Consider the following 20,624-nt stretch of genomic DNA (forward strand, 5'->3'; position numbering starts at 1 on the left):
AATTTCAACATAAATTATACAAAATTTATGGCTTGTTTGTTGTACAGCATATTTTCTTGATTTTTTTTACTACGCATGCGCGTTCTCCCAGCGGTGCAGCAATCAGGATTGCGTTTTTTTTCAGTCAGAAATATAGTATATATAGGGGACTGTTTAGTCAAAATAAATAATCTTTTAAATGCACACATTGTGGTATTTGACTTTGTGCGATTTCTTTTAAATTTACACAGTTTTCCTTGCGGCAGTCAGACACATTCGACCATGTATAATCGCTATATGTAATGTACTCGTTTATGTAACATAATATCGTTGCTCATTAATAGTTTCTTTAACGAACTAAAATGTTTGTTTTTTCGAAATTTTAAATTACCAACGTCGAATTGCACCGTATTGGGGCCATCACCTTCATATATGGGTCCGCAAAAATCACATATTTAAAAAAATATATTCAAACTGTGCATTGGGTATTATTATCAGTGTACCGTTCAGCTGTTGCCGATTGATCAGCAGTGGTGAGGAGGTTCTTCCTATTTACGTATGTGTATAATCAAACTATGAATAAGTACTACAGGACGGCATATCGTATGTGGTTGTGATTTGTAAATTAAGAAGCATTGAATAGCAAACATATTACATACCAATAATTACCTTGTTATCTCTGGCAGTTGACACAATGTGTGTAGACATTTCTCATTTCGTAACTCTTTTCTCCAGATTGTTTTCAGTTGTTTTTAGATTCTGATTTGGTTCGTCATCTTGTTTTTGTTTGTTTGTCAATCGGATATCAATCGGTTACATTCCCATTCTAATCCCCGTTATCACCTATGGCTTAAACCCATGGAAAGGCACATGTTTATGGCAGATTTTAATACAATTTTTTTTAGGAAAATCAGGAATAATAGGTTTCACATCCCATTCTAGTTCCATGCCAGCAGATAAGCACTGCTAGTAGTGGGGATTGCATATCACGCTCATATTAATCACAAGCATTCGTATTAGCGCATCTTTTGTGAAATTACTCAAATTCATATTTCAGTTTCAACCTTTGTGGCGTTTCAAGTCTTCTATTTTCATCGTTATATTATGACGGTTTAAACAAAATAAATCCCAACATTCAATAATGAAAGAAACTGATTGGTTTTACCACGGCAAATGATTACGATGCATACACATAATCTATTAGCGCGTTGTATTACATCGCGTTCATCTCCTTTCTTATGCTTGGATTTGTTAGAAAAAAACATTAATAATTTGGTTCAATTTTAATAATTACGAAGGCGTAGCACGCAGCAAATACGCTGAGCTGATTTTAGATCTGCTGTTTTGTATAACATTTTGGAAAGGGAAGACATGTTTTAACCATTATCGCTACACTATATTTACTGAATTAATTAAATATCGTAAAGCTTTGAACGTTGGAATTTATTGGAACGATTTTTTTTTACTCAAGAATTACTGCTATAAGATTAGCAATACGAACGAATATTGAAAATAAGTCATATTTAAGGTTTGCCTGTTGCTTGTCTACAGACATTATACAGCATAATAGGTAGAGAGAAAACCTTTTTGTAGATTTAGGGCGTTTGCAGGTACCCGGTAGATGGATTTTTACAACAGCCAGGTAGCTTTTGTCTTTCAAGGGAATGACTTTTCGGTGAAGGTTCTATAGATAAGAGGATGCAATGAAATCATTTCGAAACATAACTTTGCATAGCCGTTGCTTGCTTTTGGTACCGACCGAAATGTAGAGATTAGAGCTGTTTGTTACCCCCTTCCGGTACACAGGTAAGTGTTCATTTCCTTACAGGTAAACTCTCTTATATACCTGTACGTACTCGTTGATATGTATATGTTCCACAACACATAACCATGTGTACCCTCCCTGTCCCTTCCTCTTCTTTCAGTGCTTTGAGCAATTGGTATTGTAGATTTTTGTACGACTTAGGGCATAAAAACGTGCTTTTCTTCCTCTGCCTTAGCCATCAAAATAGGACGTTACACACGAAAATGATGAGAATAATAAAATATTTCGTCTGAGAGATACCGGAGTCTACGAAAGGTTTGTGTAGTAGGTAAAATAATGAAACGCGCCCTCTAAAGCATACTGTACGGTTTGTGTTACCAAATTTATTTATGGTTAGCTTTATCGGTTGGTTGTGTGTAGTTGGTTTAATGTTTCCATTTTATTTTCGTTTCTGCTGCTCCACCGTAAGATAGTACACTCTGCACAAACTGATCCCTTTACTTGCTTGACTTGCTTGGACATCTTTCACGTTTTGAGTTAAATGACGTGGAAAGGGGGCGACTACATTTCAAGTGAAAGTCAAATTATGTATAGAAAACGTAGTTTTATAACTGACTCACCTTACCTACCTACTACTACCACTGCCAATACTCTGCTTTCAAAAATGCTTAAACCCTTTCCGATGTGTAATTTGCCCTTCGCACTGTGCACGGGCACAAATTGGCTGTAAGTTGCCTGCCAAAATTCTTGCTTAACACGCACCTCATCCCTACTGTAATTTCCTCGCTGTAATTTCTAGTCTATATTGTTATTATTATTATTATTATTCCTTAAGCTTACGTTCTAAGTGGTAGCCAAAAAAATATGTTTGAATGCCTTGCTGCGTCCTGCTGAGCCCTGCATTTTTATGACTATAACACAATATATTTCAGTGGAAGATAACGAAAGATAAAGGGAAATACATAATTGTCTCTCGAAGGCGTCAGAAAAAAAAAACTCAAAGCATTTACAAGTCAGTTGAGTATATAAAAAGCTAAGTTACTAACTGTTTTGAGAAAATTCGCTTTAAAACAAAATCACACTATTTATTGGGTTTATTAGTATCGCGTCTATTGGGTTCTAAGAGTCTGTGTGCTTAGTCATACTTTTACAAAACAAAAAAGGATACCTTAAAGAGAAACTCTTGCATGATGATCTTTTGTAACAAATAAAAGGGATTTAAAACCAATTAAATTATTACAAATTCAATCCTGTTTTTGCGTTTGTGTCTTGCAGTTTTCCAATGTTCTGCGCATGCACTGAGCTAACTTCCTAATTTTAGTCGCTTTTGCATGAAGACGCATATCGAACTCCTGCTGTCCACTTGTGGGGCCACTCCTTTGCTAGATTATTTAAACCTATCGAGCCTGTCGTCGCCCTGTGTGTATGTGGAATACATTTAAACTTAAAACAAAACTTCTGTTCATCAAACGTGATAGATACCTGGCTTTCTTTCTGTGTATCTCTTTCTGTCTGTTCCCACTATGTCATTAATAATTCTGCGCAATAGTTCACGAACTGTGCTTACGTACTAATTGCTCACACTATCTGCTTTAAACTGATAAGAGACTGCTACTACTCGACTGTTATGATTCTTGTTTTTAAACTACTAATATGCTAAAACGAGCATCCCATGCCAGCTGGCAGAATAATGCGCCTACTATCGCTTTGCTTACTATTTTTGCTGATGCTGGCTTTTTTCCACGGCATTAGCCGATTCCGTTTAGGTAGTTCTGTACACAACTTGTAAATGATCGATCACTGTCGGTCGGTAGGTGTAACTCTACGCCCTTCGTGTGGGAGCGTAGCGCGATGTGGCAAAAACCATTGTTCTTTTCGTTTTTCTCTATTAATTTTTGGTCTTCTGAATAGATGAGTTCGTTATCATGTTGAGTAATAGTGCACAGGGAAGGACCTCCCCACTTTACACCAGGCTACACACCACACAATCGGGAGATGCGTTTTGCATAGAACTCTGTACTGTTTGCTTATCATCCTATCTTCTTTGACGCGTGATTGCCGAGAAAGGATTCATTCTCTTGAAGACGTGTATTGATCCTGCACACCCCAGGCGCGCGCGCACACTTCAGTTGACTATTTAGTTTTCGTTTCCCCACTGCACAGCATGGCCTTTGAGTGTGTATGTGTGAGTTTTATCTTTGAAAGCTGTTTTGCGCCGTTATTGTTCGCGTTAAGAGTAGCGGCAGCTGCTGTTTGATGTGTACTCTTCTCCGTACTCTGTCGCGCACACACTCGCACACCCTTCTTATTCCTTATACCATCATCCCTTTGCCTTTTTTAGGCATGCACTCGCGGTATCGTTTTTGCTTTTGATTAGCCGGTTATTAAGCTGTTTAATAGTAACCGCTGTGTGCGTATTGATCAGTTTTGGCGTAGCCCTGCGAATACGCTTGCGCGTCTAGTTGGAAGAATGAAATATTGATAATGATGGTCGGTTGGGTTCGAATAGGTTGAAGAAGAGGCCAGGGAGGTTTTGTAAAGGAAAGGAAATTGAGGCAGAAAATGGTAGGGGAAGAAAATTGAATCATTTTTCATTAGCGGTTTGCATGTATCATTGGATAGTAAAGAAAATATATATCTTTTCGTTTGGCGAAGGTTAAATAATGATCAATCCAAGTTTATACTTTGGTCTGTGTGATTTTTTTCCGTTCTTTAACGGAAGCATTCAATTATAGCGTAATTCATGTTTCAAAATGATAAATAATCCCGCAAATATTTAGACCACTTCTATTACATCATCTCGTCCCTGTACGTGGCTAACAAACTTAAAAGAAACGTAAAACCTCTTCATCCCCACGATCGCAGTTGAGTTTTCTTTTGCTGTTGATTTAACTATCATTTTTCGTACGTATTTTGATTCTTGATTCTTCGCGTATTTTCATTTGGCAGAATTTGCTTGATATGTTTTAAAGTTTGTCTCTCTTCATGGCGGTTAATGGCGGTTAATACATAACACTGCATAATGACGCTCTTTTTATATATATTTTGATCAACCGCTCACTAGTCATACATAACGCATGAAAAGACTATTAATATAGCGTTTTATTTCATCAAATGTACAAAATATGTTCTTCGATTAATGTGTGATAGAGTTGAATATGTTTCATTTCCTTCAGTTGCGTCCTTCACATCGTGTTTTTGAATAGCTTTTCGCGTTATTTTTCGTACTGTTTTGCATTATTGGCATACGTATGCTCAATTCATTTCGTCATAGTCTCTCGTCTTAAGTCGTACTTGTTTTTAACAACAACAAAATACTCCATACGTATTGCCTGTTTTTTTCAAACATATTTTCTTTTTCTTCAAGCTCAACTACGACCGTTTTTTCCCCGCGAATTCTTTAAGAATGAAATTAATGATGAAATAATAACATTAAAATGTAAATTATTCCCAAGCCTAAGCTGCTACGAATGATAATTCGGTTGGTAATAGATTATTTTTGCAAAAAAAAAAAACGAACTTAATTCTCATTGCATTCCTACCCTTCCGCATCGATAGTGCGAATGCGGATTTAGTTCACTATTTCGTGCTGCTAATCGTCACGTAACGTCTACTTTATATCACAATTGCACGATTCTCATAGCTTTGGTATCATTGCATTGGTTCGTTGCAAGAAATAATATAGAATGATTGTCTTTACTTTATCGCTAACATTTGTACTTTGTTACTTGATCGAGCGCGATCGACATCATTTTGTTATACGGACCTTTAATTTACTTTCACTGTTTTCAGTGTGTCGTAAAACTTACGATACGATGGTTTATAGAGCCGGCTCTTCTATTTGTTTTTTTTTTTTTTTGTATCGTACAATGTACTCTTGTTTTATGAAATAATAATATAAACCACTAATCGCTAAGTGGTATCGAATTCTCACTGTTCTTAGTTTAACAATCTTTAAAGATCATTCTACTTTCCCGATTAGATAGACACTATTGCACAGTTAGAGCGTTGGCACGCTCGCAGTAAGTGTCTACAGGCTTCGGTCACCATGGTAACGTTACCACCATGGTTCAAGGAAAATGCAGAGTATTTAAATGCAAGGAAAGGAGGAAAAGATTGATGCATCTACGAAGGGAGCATGAGTTGTGTCGTACTTACCGTAGCCGCTGTAGGCAGTGGAGCGATCGTCGTACTGCTGGCTGGCGTATGTGTCTGTCGAAACAGCACTATAGTCCGCGGTGGTGCCGTACGTTTGGCTGTAATCCTGCGTGTAGCCAGACTGATAGCGTGTATCGTATGTGGCCGTATTGCTATTTACAGTGGAACAAATAGAAGGCACAAAAGAGTTATTTTAAAAGGAATTTAAACTAACGAATAATCTGTTATGAGCTGAAACGAGAAGCAGATGCTTCACACGCTTGAACAATAACAATCAGTGGACAAGAACAGTAAGTAGAAGGTCATCTGGCTGAAAAAGCGGCAAAATTAAACATCTATCTACTTTAATGGTTTATGTACCTATAATCATAGTGTGTGGTATCGTACTCCGTGCCAGTGCTAGGATACCCGGTACTAGCCATCGTCGTGTTGCCGTACGAGCTTTGACTGTATCCGTTGCTGGCGTAGCCGGCTTGCGGTGCGGCCGTGTTTCCATATCCGCCAGTGTTGGCCGCAGGTGTGTGCGTGTACTGATGTTCCATTTGTGGAGCATGCGCGTTCGGATCGCTATAGCCACCGTGGTTGGCCATTGGCTGGGGTGGAGCACTGTACGACGGAACCGGAGCCGCCGCACCGTGATGCGGTGGCATAGCCTTCGGTGGCAGAGCGCGTGTTGGCGGGCCAGCATCGTACCGTCCACGCTTCGGTCCCGGGGGGCCTCCCACTCCAGGGATACCACCGCGCTTGTTGATCGGCGGTACGGCGGACGGGTTCGCTGGCTGGCGTGAGTCGAACTGGCGGGGTGGCGGTGGACCCTGACCGTACCCACCACCTCCCGGACCACCATTGTTTTGTCCGTAGCCACCCATCGGGTTGTAAGAGGAGGGTGGTGCGTTGCCATATCCACCACCACCGCCACCACCACCCATACCTCCACCACCACCTCCGCCGTAACCGCCACCACCGGACATACCACCTCCGCCATAGCCGCCACCGCCGCCACCACCACCATACCCACCACCACCGCCTCGTCCTCGGCCTCCGCCCATTCCGCCGCGGTACGGCCTTGGTCCACCGTAATCACCGCCACCGCCGCCGTATCCACCTCCGCCACCACCCCGGCCACGACTCATGCCGCGTGACATAAATCCGCCCCGTCCACGGGACATTCCGCGCGGAGACGAATGGTACGGTGCAGACGAGTGTGTGGATTGTATCGACGATTCTTGCGATCCGGCCGCCAAGCTACTCGAATCGGCCGTTTTTATCGATTGTTTCGGCGACATGTGCTCTGTCTCGGATCCACCGGATGCACCGCCCTGGGCAGCACCGGTGCCCGAACCGCCGGAACTTCCACCACTCTGTCCCGCACCCGATCCACCGCCCGAGGTGGTCGAGACGGCTTTAGTTGCACCGTTTGTTTCCGCCACCTTACCACCGTCGCCATTTTCTGCCGCAGCAATAGCGGCGGGCGGTCCCGATCCGTTCGATACGGAGGACGGAGGGCCTCCGTAATTGGAACGACCACCCATTGGGCGGCCGCCACCACCGCCGCCGTATGGGCCACCGCGCGACATCGGTGGGCCACCACCTCGTGGCGGACCACCCATACCCCTTGGGGGACCGCCGCCTCGCATCATTCCCCCTCGTCCACGCATCATAGGGGGGCCACCGCCTCCCATACCCATACGGGGACCCATCGGTGGTCCGCCTCCACGGCCGCGACCTCTGAATGGAAATGGTGAGCTGTACAAAAACCGTGTCAGCGTATGTTTGGGTATATGTGTGTGTGTGTTTGGGTGTGTGAGAGAAAGGGAAAGATGATACAAAGTTAAGAATGTATTACACGTCGGACTCATTTACAGCATCATTTATGCTCCCTTACCTTCCCCGGTCACTGTATCCACCTCGGGGCGGTCCTCCACGGCCACGATAGCCACCTCTCGGTGGACCGGACATATCCATCATTATTTATGTAAGCTGTTCACACTTGGCAACGGATACTTCACTTCCGTTCTGAGGGGTTGCTACGAGAGAATAGAAAAAAGATAGAAAAATCGATAATGCTACCGAAGACCATTTTCACGACGACGTTTCGCCAAAAACTAGCTTATTATACTATTCAAAGATTGTTTCAAGCTGTTATGGAAGCAACACCCTTCGCTGCATGTTTATTGATTTTTCACTCGGCCCGTTCTCTGGGCTGCAATTGGCGAAAGAACAAAGCTGCCCCGGTTTTGGGAAACCTCGTCGAGTAAAGCACACCGCAGCTGCCATCACAAAAAGTCAAGAAAATTAAAGCATTATTCACCTATTTCGTTGCACAATATAATAAAATGCGGTTGGCAATAAACAGGGGCGCAAAATTCACTCAAATAGCACGTCAAGACACACCACAAACAGCGATCATGCAACTCTTTTACACGGAACCGGGTAGCTTGGTTTTTCACTGTTTCAAAATGGCGTCTTCCTTTTCTGCGCTCCCAAGCAACAGTTCTGAAGCATTGCCAAACGTGACAGCTTGTCCCAAGGAACAATTTTGTGTGGGATATTTTGGTCCACAAAAAATAACCCACCAATTCAAATGATCGGGTACGTTGGAAAAAAGACACAATATTTTTGAACCATTTTCTTACCGGCTGAAACACTGCAAATGGGGCGTTTCAACTGCTTGATTATGCACGATACAGGTGAATGTGTTTTCATTGTTTGCATCTTGCAAATTTATATTATGATTCAAGCTCAGTTGATTTACAAAAAAGCATTTTATTGAAAAGAAATAAAGAACAGAAAAAGTCGTGGAAATGTATTTTATTTACTCATGTTGAAATAGTACGGGATTTGGTAGTTGATAAAATATCGTTTTCTAAAAATTGGGTTGTCAGGCTGATGGATCGTTATTATCGAGGGATTACGCCTATAAGTGTATAAGCTTGAAAAAGAAACTATCTTCGAAACGAAATTCTCTCCCTAGTCTTCTACGCACGATACACGAAGGGATAGCATTACTAATGCTCACTTTTGCTTTATGTTCAGAAAACTTCTACTCTGGATACTATATATTGGCTAACAGCGATCTTTTCCTCTCCCGACGTTACATCGCACATTGTTTGTTATAATGTTTTATAATGTTTTTAATTTAATTTGCTTTTGTTTACACTTTTAAAACAATACTTCCACACCACAATCAGCTATAACAACATACGTTTAACATTGACACTACTCTACATCATATTCATACGTTTTAACGCTTTGTGTTTTAAAAGGATTCCCTATGTTAGTATCTTTTTGTTTACGGTTCGTCACAATACGCTGCAGGACGGGAAGTAGTTTGCGAATTCGTGGATTCTGAGGAGGAAATGCGATTGTAGTTTGCGTTATCCGGTGCCAGTTGCTTTCAATGGATATAAAACGAAAGAAAGAAAGAGCATACAGCGGGCACATATAAAACATAAACATGGAAGAAATTTGTCTAACGAAACACTGCCTAACACATAACTCATCCTGCGATTCATCTATAGACTACCAATTGACTCCCATTAATGCAACGATCCCATATCAGGCAGGAAATTGTTTTTTTTTTGTTTTTTTTTTTCAAATAAATCTCTACAATTTGAAGAATACTGACTTTGCGTTGACGCGATACAAACTTAACTTCTCTGGAAGGTGATTTTCCAGATAATATATAGGCTACAGGTTGGAAGATTAGACGTTCAATACGGTGTGCTTTTTATAAGGGATCGGTTGCTGGATCCCGATCACGCCCAAGCTGCCATCTCGCAACGGTGCCAACAGATGTGTATTGCCAACCGTTCCCACTACCGTTTGCGTTGGGACGTGTAGGGGAATGTCGAAGATAGGTTTTAGCCTGCAATTTGAGCCAATTTGCACATCATTACATCCAGTTTTGATCGGTAAAAAGTGTGAGGAGAGATAAGCACATAGCTTACCCACTACTTACCCGTACAGTCGGCTCATCGTAACGTCGCCGGCGTCGTCCGAAACCACCAAATAGTCGGAGGATGAGGTCAGCCCAGTCACACGACCGGACACGTACTTGGAGCCGAGGCTTACACCGTTTATACTGAACACGTGCACCGAATGGGAAGTATCGTCGAGGGCTGAGAAAGCGATATGACCTGTTGGTGGGAGGGAAAAGAACCAATGAACCCTCCATCATAAAGGGGAAAATCGCGAACTTTGCTTATTTGTAGTGCAATTGTTTCACTTTCTACCCACCCTGATAGGATATGGTAATGAAGGATACTTCAATCTTGCAGCCCGTACATCCGATGGGATTTATTGTCCTGATGAACTGTCCATTCTTGATGGTATGCACATTTACAGTACCATCCTGAAGAGAAAAAAGAAACAGAAAAAATGTATGCATTACTATTTCGTACTCCCTCAAGGGTTCGTCTACTAAACACGGAAACCTACCAGTGAGCCGGAAACCACCATGTCCAGCTCGGTCATGATGGCCACACAAGACACGGCATCGTCATGCCCGTACAGCGTGTGCACCGGTTTCGGCGTGAGGTTATTGGTAAGGTGTACAACATTGGCACTTCCCACCACGTTGCCGGCCAGGTTCTGGTTCAATGCGGCCGTGTTGGGCTGCAAATTAGACCCGGCCGGTTGGCTGACGCTGTTGCTCGTACTAAGCGACCATATGACACAGGTACAGTCCTTTGATCCAGTCACTAGGTACGAGCCACAGTTGTCCATAGCGATACAGGTCACCACATCTGTGAACGGAAGTTTCGTTTAGTACACGATCGCTATTGCAGCACAGCATCCGTAGCGACTCACCGAAATGATTGATTGCCGATGCGACCACCTTGCCCCGGGCCATGTTGAACACACGCACCGAGTTGTCCCAGATCCCTCCGGCGTAGATGTACTTCGCGTCCACACTGAGGGCGAACAGTTTCGAGCTGAGCGTTATCGATGGATGAAATGGGCCGGTCAACTTTTTGCGATTTCTGAAAAAGCAGTAGACAAAAGACACGGTTGACGAAGGCCATTGGAAAGAGAGAACGCTTAAACACCCTCCCCCCCCCCCCCTCCGGGCCACTTTCAACTCACTTCAGGTTCAGCGTGGTCGCATCGATCTCGAGCAGAAAGCCTCGCTCCTTGTCGAAGGACATCCAACTGTGGCAGCCCAGTATGCCCGATTTCGTCACCGTGATCAGCATGTCCGGGCTGGTTTGCAAAAACGACCGGGGCGGACTTTTCGGCGTGCTCAGATACACCACCGGGTCTTTGTCGGTGGATAGATCGCACGCCGTACACTGGACGCGGTCGAGAATCAGGGTAAGGTCCGGGCGTCGCAGCTCCAGCTTTAGCAGGCGTATCGTCAGCTCGTCCAGCGACAATCGCCGCGGGTGTGGGTCCCGCAACAGCTGCGACGGCGTTTGGCCAAAGTTGTTAATCATACCCTCGACCGCTTCCCGCTCGATCGGGTTCGCTATCTTATCCAGATCGACTGCCCCCTCGTACGAGCAGTAGTAGAACACGTTCAGCGCATCGACCGCTTTCGGGCCCTTCTGCTTGTAGCCAAAGATCAGATCGATCCAGTGGTGCAGATGCTGCGACACATACTCGGACTCGAGCGCCCGCCGATGGATCGCGATAAAGTCTTCTGCCGTTTTGGCCCAGGGCGGCAGCACCACATCGTCCACCTTCTCCTTCGTCATCTGCAGCACGCCGAGATCGAAGCGGTTCATGTTTTTCAAAAACTCCGGAAAGTAAAAGAACTCCGGTATGAGCTCCTTCACGTCGTTCGGGTTGTCCATCAGCAGCTTCCAGGTTTGCGGGATCGAGTGGAACTGCCGGTCGGCCACGTCGAACCGGCCGCTCTGCAGCTCGATGTGCAGCGACGTGAACGGCTCGACGCGGATCAGATAGTGCAGCACGCCGGCCGAGTTGGAGTAGTGCGTACCGTAGTGGAACTTCGGTATCATGCCGGACGGATCCTCGAACCCGTCGAACTTGCTGCGCACCTCCGCTTCGTTCTTCGGGTTCACCACGCCGATCGGTTTGCTGAGATCCCGGAACGATCGCGGATCGTTCAGATCGAGCACCTCGCTCGTGTAGTCGGCCAATATCCAGGGAAACACCGGATACTGGCTGAGGTCGTTGTACGACCGGCCGGCGATCGTGTTCAGGTGCATCAGATACTCAAAGTTCGATATCTCCCGGTTGGCCCACTTCTGCGTCAGGCCGGACGACTTGAGCAGCTCGGCCGGCGAACGCCCCGACCCGTACAGTATGTTCGGTGGCTGCAGGCTGAGAATTTTGGTAAATATTTTATTGCGCGTCCGCGTCGTGAAGTTCAGAAAGTAGCTGGTCTGATCGGTGAGAAACATCTCGAGCGCGCTTCGTCGCAGATTAAACTTGCGCAGGTGCAGCTCGCGCAGTTGACCGATCGGAAACTTAAAGTCGTGCCGCTGGCCGTCATCCTTCAGCGATGCTATTTCCGTGAACATGAGCTGGTTGGTTGTCAGATCGAAGCGGCCCTTCACACGCGTCATCAGCGTGATCAGCTCGCACTCCTGCGTGATGACAATTTTCTCCCGTCCCGACGTTTCCGGACTGTAAAAAAAAAAAAGATGTGGAGTGGGGAAATAGTACAGTTTGCTCAAACGACCCGAGCGGCCGCACTAGTTCTTACACTTGCGGCTCCAGGCTGTTTCTCATTTCCTCCTCCAGCAGCAACATCTCGTCGTCGGTGTTCTCTTCCCCGATCGCGGCAGGCGCAAACGTCGATCCAAACTCGGACGAAAGGCGCCGGCTTTGCGAGGTAGAGGACGTCGTGTTGTCGCGCATATTGGCTGCCGCTGTATGCGGATCGTGGTACAGGTCCGGTTCCAGCTTCAGGCGCATACGAGCCACATTCTCGTGGTGTGATAGACGCCAATATTCTTCCTCTCTAGTTCTATAGTGTTGAAATAGAAATAGCGGGAAACAAACAAACAGTTTAAGTTACACAGCATAACCAATCGAAATTTGTGGGGAAAATTACTTAAAAATGCTAAACATTATATTTAAAAAAAAACCAACAAACAAATAAAACACAGCTTATTTTCAATTCATTACAAAAACAGATTTTCTTGTATTTCTTTGTCACAATCTTACAACAATTTTGGATACGGGAAAACGGAATGGAAAGGAATTTAGGAGCCAGATAGGTGCTAGGATATGGGTGCTGGGGTGGTGGTGAGGGGGGGGGGAAGGAGTGCAAATGAGGAAGTCAGTAGAAGCGAGGTGTTTTAGCAAAAGCGGGAGAGTGGAAATTATGTACAAATGAACGAATGCATCAAAGTTTGCACGCAGATCCGGTCGTTGTCCTGTGCAGTGCTGCACTGTGTAGCAGTGGGCAGAGAGTGTGAGCGTTGGCAGGCGTAGGCACTATTTACAGTCGAGCTCGGGCTAGATGGTCCTGTATGTACACGGCGTCATGCGACTAGCCGGGATCGGCTTAGACAACGACGGCCTTGGCAGCGACGGCCGGAGCCACCACGGTCTTGGCAGCGACGGCAACGGCGGGCGTCGCCACAGCAACCGGAACATCCTTCTGCACGACGGCGTTGAAACCGTTGATCGGATCGGCATAGTAGTTGACGATGCGGCGCGAACCGTCGGGTTCGATGAGCGAGTACGATCCCTTCACGATGTCACCGTCGCGGGTTTCCTCCTGCGTCTTGGAGTCACCGGTCAGCGTGTCCTGGACGTTGTACGCGTACTGGTACTGCGGGTAGGCATCGGTGAACTCGGCCTGCACTGGGGCGGCGGCCACAACCGGCGCGGCACGGGCAGCAACGACTGGAGCGGCAGCAACGACCGGCGCGGCAGCACGAGCAGCAACAACAGCCGGGGCAGCAGCGGCAACAACTGGAGCGGTGTAGGCAGCGGCAGCAAGCGGGGCAGCCCGGGCAGCTACCACCGGCGCACTGTAAGCAAGGGGAGCGGCAGCCGCCGTGTAAGCGGCACGGGCCACAACCGGCGCAGTGTAGGCGGCCAGCGGTGCCGAGTAGGCCAACGGGGCCGGCGCAGCAAACGACCGAGCTACCAGCGGGGCCTGCACGTACGGTGCCGAGTAGGCAAGGGGAGCCGCAGCCGCCAACGGAGCGGCCAACAACGCCGGATCTGGTTTAGGCTCGGCGCTAGCGCACAGGGCTAGGGCGGCGAAAACGGCAACCTACGGACGGGACGGGGTGAGAAAAGAGTTGGAGGTTTCAGAACACTCAGCAGGGTATATCGAATCGGAACACGGCCGGAAACACTTGTCGTTCGTTCTCGGGCCTTTTGGGGCACACACACAGCATAACGAGAGAGCGAGGCACTTGTTCCGCCGCTGGCAAAACCGGGATCACACTTACTTTGAACAAACTCATTGTAGGCTTGGGTAGGTGAAATTTCACACTGTTTAGTGAGGTGAAGCGCAACTGACTGACGTACTGATCGATGGTAGCGAATGGTTTTTATACCGAAACACAAATCCAATTTCGATCGACGATGCACACTGCCCTCGCGTACTTTCGGGTGGTACACGGCAAATTTACATACCGCATCGCCGCTCCCCCGCCCATTCTGCCCTCCGCCCGCTGGGACTTTACAGCTCCTGGTGGCACATATTAAGGCCATCCGATGATCGCTGGCCGCTATGGATCGTCCCAACCACACGCACATCGGCGGCACACGGGTGACGGTACAATCCCGATCATCGATTCCATGCACGTGCGCTTATCAAAACCTAGCGGACGACGCTGCTTCGTGCGGTACCTGTTGACTGCGCTGTCGTCGTGGTGTGACCGATGCGTTCGAGTTTCGCTTCACCTCGTACCCAATCGGGGCTCGTGCCAGTAGGGCTGCCTGCAGACAGCTGGACATGATCCAGCTGTTGTCACTGTACTGCAGCATGTACGAAGGAAAGTGGCTTTCCCCAAAGCTAGAACGACGCGGAGGGAGACGCGGAGGGCACCGAACAACATCCTAGCCCAGAAGGGATAGACGGGATGGGCGGGAGAGGAGTTCGCTGCGAGGTCATTTGGGGAGACATTGCGAACAATTCAAGGCCGTCGATGGTGGTTAAGTAACGTGGCTAATGATTCATTAGTTGGACAGCGTATGACAGCCAGCATAATAGGCGGCAGCGTCATACATCAAACAGTTAGAGTTTGCATTGTTGAAATTCATACCATTAAGCTCTATCTTAGGGTTGTCGTTTTATGATTTAACATTACATTTTAGCCGGCGACGTATTGCTTAATTGATAGCTATGAATCTGTTACTGTTTGATCGTATATAATATCGGTTTGACTAGCGTTACATTCCGTTTTAGTGCCTAAAGAAAGTCACACTGAATGATACAAAACCGAACATATTTTGATTCCCATACGACTCACCATTACATAGGTAGGATTGAGTAGTGCGAGCAAAACAAACAAAAACATACAAATAAGACCAAAATCTAATTAAAAAGGACAATACCGGTGGGAGATTTCCATGCCGAACGTCCCATTCCTCCTGACAGCAAAGGCCTTCCATGCATTGGATCATAAGCAAGTACTGGGAAGGAACTGGTTACTAGGCAAATATTCCAATTCTATTCCCACTTCACTTGAATCCACGATATACGACCGTATGAGCAATAATCATTCGCATGGTTTGCTTAAGAAGCTATGTACACAACATCGTATATATCGCCAACCGTATCATTACAGAACAGGGCGGATCCCTGGTGCAGTCGTCAACTCGTACGGCTAAATAGCATGTCCGTCATGGGTTCAGGCCTCATATGGACCGTCGTCACCCCGTAGGCGCAAGGACGGACTATCCAGCTGCGTAATATTATGAAATTAGTTTCGAAAGTCTGTATTGTATACGCCGGCATGTCCACGTAGGACGTTACGCCAAATAGAACAATATCATTATACGAACATGATCACTTCCATGATCTTTGACCGTAGCCAATTTGATGTACTGCATGGTGAAAGCCAATTTTATAATGTTACTTAATAAAACAGCTATACTTTGTGCTGAACTGGTATGGGCTATATTAGCATAACTTTAAGTCGGTCTCGTGGTACAGTCGTTGACTCGCACGACTTAGCAACATGCCCGTGATGGGTTCAAGCCCCAAATAGACCGTGCCGCCATACGTAGGATTGACTATCCTGTAATGGGGGTTATCTAAAAGTCACTGAAAGTCAACCCGACAAGTGGTATAAGACAGGCCTTGACCTGACCGACAACGGTTGTGTTGAGCCAAAAGAAGAAGAAGAACTCATTTTTATTATTTACAAATTGTATTTACTCTCCAATTTTTTTCAGAAATAGTTAGTTTGTTACTAATTCGATCCCATCGATACAGAGTATGAGTATTTGCTTACTTTGTCGGTCAACAAATGAAATCCTCTTATCAAGAAGCAAAAACTATCAAACAAATTGACATGGCTATGCATAACAAGTCAGGCTTTCGTGTAGTTAATTAAGCATAGCTTTACATCCATCAACGGACGTTCCATAAGTCACATCGATTTACTGAGTCATCGAGATATTTTTGAAAGCGTTTGTTGCGAACCAAATTCGCTCATCAAACCGCTCATCAAACGACGGGTTTGGTTCGCAAACTTTTCCACCCTAGTTCCCGGGGCTGTTCCATGTTGCTGGTGTCATCGCGGGATCGCCCCACATGCGCACCGAACAGGACGCACCATATTGAAAGTGAATTGTCATTCATATAGATGCGACGACGTGCGATAAATCCAAACGGAATGGTAATGAATTTTCGATCACCGCATACGAATTTACCAACCAGCTCTTTCCAGGGGGGGTGTGCACCAAGGGAAATGAGAAGAGGAATTTCAATTTGTAGTAAAAGCAGCACAACAGTTCGCCCGGTATCATGGCCTAGATTTCCCATGTACAGTACATAGGGGTGCGGGGGTGTGGGGGGCAGTGCGGGCATAGCAACGGTGGCAATGTCGTCTAGTGTGGCCATGCGTGGTCACGCAGCTTTAACGACGGTTAGTGCGCACATTGCGTAAAGTAAGCAGGAGGCTAGCGCTGGTTATTGGCGTTGGTAGCAATACCACCGCATCACTCGTCCTCGTCCACCCGTGGGCAAGTAGCAATGGCCAGCAATGTGACAGAGAGGGCGCATAAATTCCGGAGGATATTCACGGCAACACGATCAAATCGTCTGACGGGCTCGATCGCACCATCGATCCTCTATATAAGCAAGAACCGGTACCTGCTGCTTATGGGTTCGCGGATCGCGTACGTCAGTCGTGCGTCAAGCGCGTCCCAGCCTACCGGTTCGCTTGAAAGAGCGCCTCGTGCGCAAGCCCGGTGAGCCCTCTGATCGTATCGACCTAATTGTGAGCGACGGACAACAACCGACGGCCGGTCAGTTGAGCGACATTTTTGCGCAACGTTTGTGCTGCAAAGGGTTAATTACACCTAAAACGGGGCTCCGGACGACGAGGTTGTTGCTGCTGCTGTTGCAAGACCAACTCCTAACGCGTGTGGCAAAACCCATCTCGAGCGAAATGGGGGCTCCCCGACATTCTACCCGGTTCAGCGGACTCCCGTGGCAGTCATCGTTCTACGAAAGACAAAAACGCACAGCTAGGCCATGGGAAAGTGAAGCTGTAGCCAACAAGGAACGGACGATGATCGGTGTCTCGCAATAAGAAGCATAATTAAGACATTGTGCACCGTTCTTGTGCAACCGTTTGGCTAAAGCCGCACGACTAATGGCTCATCACAAATGCGATGCACGTTAGCATGCATGCGTTTGCATTGTAGCTTGGTGTGAAGTACATGCTATCGACTCCACCCCGCCATAATAACACCTTTTGCTTTGGGTTTTTATCTGTGAAATCTTTTTTTATTGAGAAGAAAGAGGACAGATAAAAGGGAGTGAATTATTTCACGCCTATTGAATTAAAGGGTACAAAAAACGACACTAATTCGATGATGCTCCATATTTCCCCTCTTGCATCGGTCCCGCAAGAAGGTATGGAAAGCTGGGCTTTAACGACTACTTTACGTGTATGTACTGGTGTTCTTATTTTTTTGTTTATTTTATTTAACTTGCTTAACCATTTCACTATCGTAATTGCAATTACTAAACAGAGAGGGTGAGTGCGCGCCCTTGGTTGGCGCCTAAAGCTAATGTGTGTCTGTGTGTGAGAGAGAGCGTTATCTACAGCATTGATTCGTGCAGCTTTCGCCAAATCCATCCACGCCTAGTGATGGTAGTACGGCAGGGCCGCATGTACCAGCGGGGCCGCAGCGACCACCTTCTTCAGCACCGGTGCCGTGTGGATGGCATGGCCGCTCTTCTCGACGACGGCATTGAACCCGTGGATCTTGTCGGCCGTGTACGTCACCTTGCGGATGGTACCGTCCGGCTCGGTGAGGGAGTAGCTACCGTGCACGACACCGTTCGAGAGCGTTTCTTCCGCGTGCTTCGAGTCGCCGGTGTGCGGGTCCGACACGCCGTAGCTGAAGCTGTAGTGCGGGTTCGGATCGTACGCTTCCACGTGCTTGAGGACCGGTGCGGCCGCTACGGCGATGGCTGGCGCGTGTAGGACTGGGGCGGCCGCTACCGTGTGCAGGGGTTGGATGGCTTTCGCCGCATAACCGTACGACAGGGCCGGGCCGTACGAGAGTGGTCCATAGACGGGTGCTGCGACCGATGCCGCTACCAGGGAAGCAACGAGAAGTACCTGGGAAAGGAGATTAAGCGCGGGCAACGTTGAACGACATGTGCTGATGTAGAGAGATGTCTTACATTTCTTTGTCCCTATCGTTCTGTCGTCTTTAAACATTCTACCGCTTATCATTCCTTTCTTTATTAGCAAAAAGTGTACTAAAAGTTTGATAAATATTTAAAAAAATATAGGCCGGAATAATCTCGGGAATAAGAAAACACAATTCTACTCCTTCATGCTAAGGGACAAATGTTGAAATCAAAGAACTTCCAGTATTTCTCTTTACTTTGTGCAATTTTAAGAATTAGTTTAACTATTAGTTCTACTATCTCAAGCACTTTAACACGTTCAAAATCTAAAACCTAAATATTGCTATCCTTCTATTCACCTTTGAAATCATTTTGTGTAGTCTTATCACACCACTCGCTTCAACAGAATGCACTTAAACAGCACACAAAAACACACGCGGTACGATATTGCACACTGAGCTGCACGCGCCGAGGATCTTGATCTCTGCCGATCGGCTCCGGTTTGAGATGTTCTTCAGCCAAGGTTGTTCTTTGGTATGACTTCAGGACGATCGGTGCGCTCCTATAAATACACACCATACCAGTACGGACCGACGTGTACGGCTCTCGGGCGGATGCTGCGCCACACAGAGATTGATAGAACCTGTGGAGGAGGAGGATTGGATGGATGGACGATGGATGGAGAGCAGCAGAAAAAAAAACGGTCACCTCCTGTGCACACGTGTGCACAGGCCGCGCGGCCCTGGCAGGTCACTTAAGCTTGGCTTGTTGTCCCCTCGCTTAGCTGGCAGAGGGTGGGGGAGAAAGGGCGATGGATCTCGTTGGACCGACCGTGGCACTTGTTTTCCCTTTCGTTCGGTGGAGGGTTGTTTTTTCGTGCACCACACATGCCAGGCACATTTCTACCACCACGTCGTGCTTGTGGTATTTGTCGCATGCGGAGGAAGCTTTACCCGTTTTCACCACCATTACACCCACCAACCCTTCTGGCAGGTTGGTTGAAGATTTGTGCTGACGTAAAAGTAAAATCAAAACCTATGTGTCCCACAGCTTTACCGTTTCGCCGGCTGTTAAATGTAAAATAGATCATCTTACGGCGATCGTTGTTAGATCAATGGGGACAACGGGTTGGGGAAGATATACCTTTTTATTAGCTCATTGACAAACGAACTAAAAACAGCGAAGAGAAAGAATAAAAGTTAAACATTTCTGTCCAAAATTATCAATTTGGTTGCAAAATTGAATAAAGCATTCGTTCAGAGCAGTCTTTAGGATTAATTAGTTAAAAATACTAATGCTGCTGTTACTTCCCATATAAGACAGATTACACCACAAGAGAACAATGTGCAAACATTGGATCTATTTCATCAATTTCTCCAACTTACGCAAAACAAAAAAAGTGTAATCAAAACATTTAATATACGAAACAATGAAACCTCCACTACGTCGCCTGGAGAGATTAATTTCTGGCTCACAACACACAATCGCATAATCAATTTATTTATGTTTCGAAACACTCCATTAAATCACTATCCCCATCATTGCGTTACCCTTCGACCGGGGCCTTTTGCGCCGAGATCAGGATAGAGAAAAGAGAAAAGAAGAAAAAACGAGCACTAAACCAGAGCCACACTCCCATTCCTGCGCATTTACCCTTCAACACCGGCAACAAACTGACCGCGATCACAAACGGTCTTCTCCACTCGTCAATGGAATAGTTTTGTCACCGTGCGCACCTGAGGTGGCTACTACTGGCCAGGCAGGAGCGAACTGGACCAGACAGGTTCAATTACACAGACACAGACACACACACACACGCACACGCCCGGCACTGGTAAACAGCTGATCGAGCGGACGCAGCTCGAGCGGCGTGTTTCCCAATACTCCGGTTAGCTCAGCCCGGCTAGCCCAAGCATGGTCTCTGAATTAGTTCAACAATCTTGCACAGAACGTCACAAAATTGAC

General features: G+C 46.3%; 5 protein-coding genes across 9 annotated transcripts in view; 1 reads left to right on the forward strand and 4 right to left on the reverse strand.

Annotated features, from left to right (window-relative positions):
- The window catches only part of LOC120952095 (larval cuticle protein A2B-like), a 68,707-nt gene that overhangs the window by 33,023 nt on the left and 15,060 nt on the right, over nt 1–20,624 (forward strand). The gene's annotated exons all lie outside the window — the stretch shown is intronic.
- On the reverse strand, nt 130–8,397 carry LOC120948563 (uncharacterized). The gene is made up of 5 exons (XM_040365029.2): nt 8,214–8,397; nt 7,788–7,929; nt 6,263–7,648; nt 5,903–6,054; nt 130–4,202 (listed from the first exon to the last, which is right to left on the reverse strand). The coding sequence occupies exons 2-5, from the start codon at nt 7,868–7,870 to the stop codon at nt 4,138–4,140; spliced, it is 1,686 nt and encodes a 561-aa protein (XP_040220963.2). The 5' UTR covers nt 7,871–7,929; nt 8,214–8,397; the 3' UTR covers nt 130–4,137.
- Nucleotides 8,699–20,624, reverse strand: part of LOC120952088 (neurobeachin-like protein 1) — a 64,921-nt gene continuing 52,995 nt past the window's right edge. For both annotated transcript variants that reach the window (XM_040371207.2, XM_040371206.2), the window contains 7 exons: nt 12,579–12,842; nt 10,991–12,499; nt 10,715–10,887; nt 10,343–10,650; nt 10,142–10,256; nt 9,864–10,041; nt 8,699–9,770 (listed from right to left, as the gene is read on the reverse strand). In XM_040371207.2, coding sequence (XP_040227141.2) covers nt 9,608–9,770; nt 9,864–10,041; nt 10,142–10,256; nt 10,343–10,650; nt 10,715–10,887; nt 10,991–12,499; nt 12,579–12,842 — 2,710 coding nt within the window. In that variant the 3' untranslated portion in view covers nt 8,699–9,607. The remainder of the gene's footprint in view (nt 9,771–9,863; nt 10,042–10,141; nt 10,257–10,342; nt 10,651–10,714; nt 10,888–10,990; nt 12,500–12,578; nt 12,843–20,624) is intronic.
- On the reverse strand, nt 12,986–14,459 carry LOC120952091 (cuticle protein 21-like). Its single transcript, XM_040371210.2, has 2 exons — nt 14,287–14,459; nt 12,986–14,105 (listed from the first exon to the last, which is right to left on the reverse strand). Exons 1-2 carry the CDS (start codon nt 14,299–14,301, stop codon nt 13,386–13,388), a joined length of 735 nt encoding a protein of 244 aa, XP_040227144.2. The 5' UTR covers nt 14,302–14,459; the 3' UTR covers nt 12,986–13,385.
- LOC120952096 (cuticle protein 7) lies at nt 17,971–19,195 on the reverse strand. Its single transcript, XM_040371216.2, has 2 exons — nt 19,019–19,195; nt 17,971–18,645 (listed from the first exon to the last, which is right to left on the reverse strand). The coding sequence occupies exons 1-2, from the start codon at nt 19,028–19,030 to the stop codon at nt 18,163–18,165; spliced, it is 495 nt and encodes a 164-aa protein (XP_040227150.1). The 5' UTR covers nt 19,031–19,195; the 3' UTR covers nt 17,971–18,162.

Source organism: Anopheles coluzzii, chromosome 2 (assembly GCF_943734685.1).
Source record: "Anopheles coluzzii chromosome 2, AcolN3, whole genome shotgun sequence".
NCBI classification, from domain to species: Eukaryota; Metazoa; Arthropoda; class Insecta; order Diptera; family Culicidae; genus Anopheles; species Anopheles coluzzii.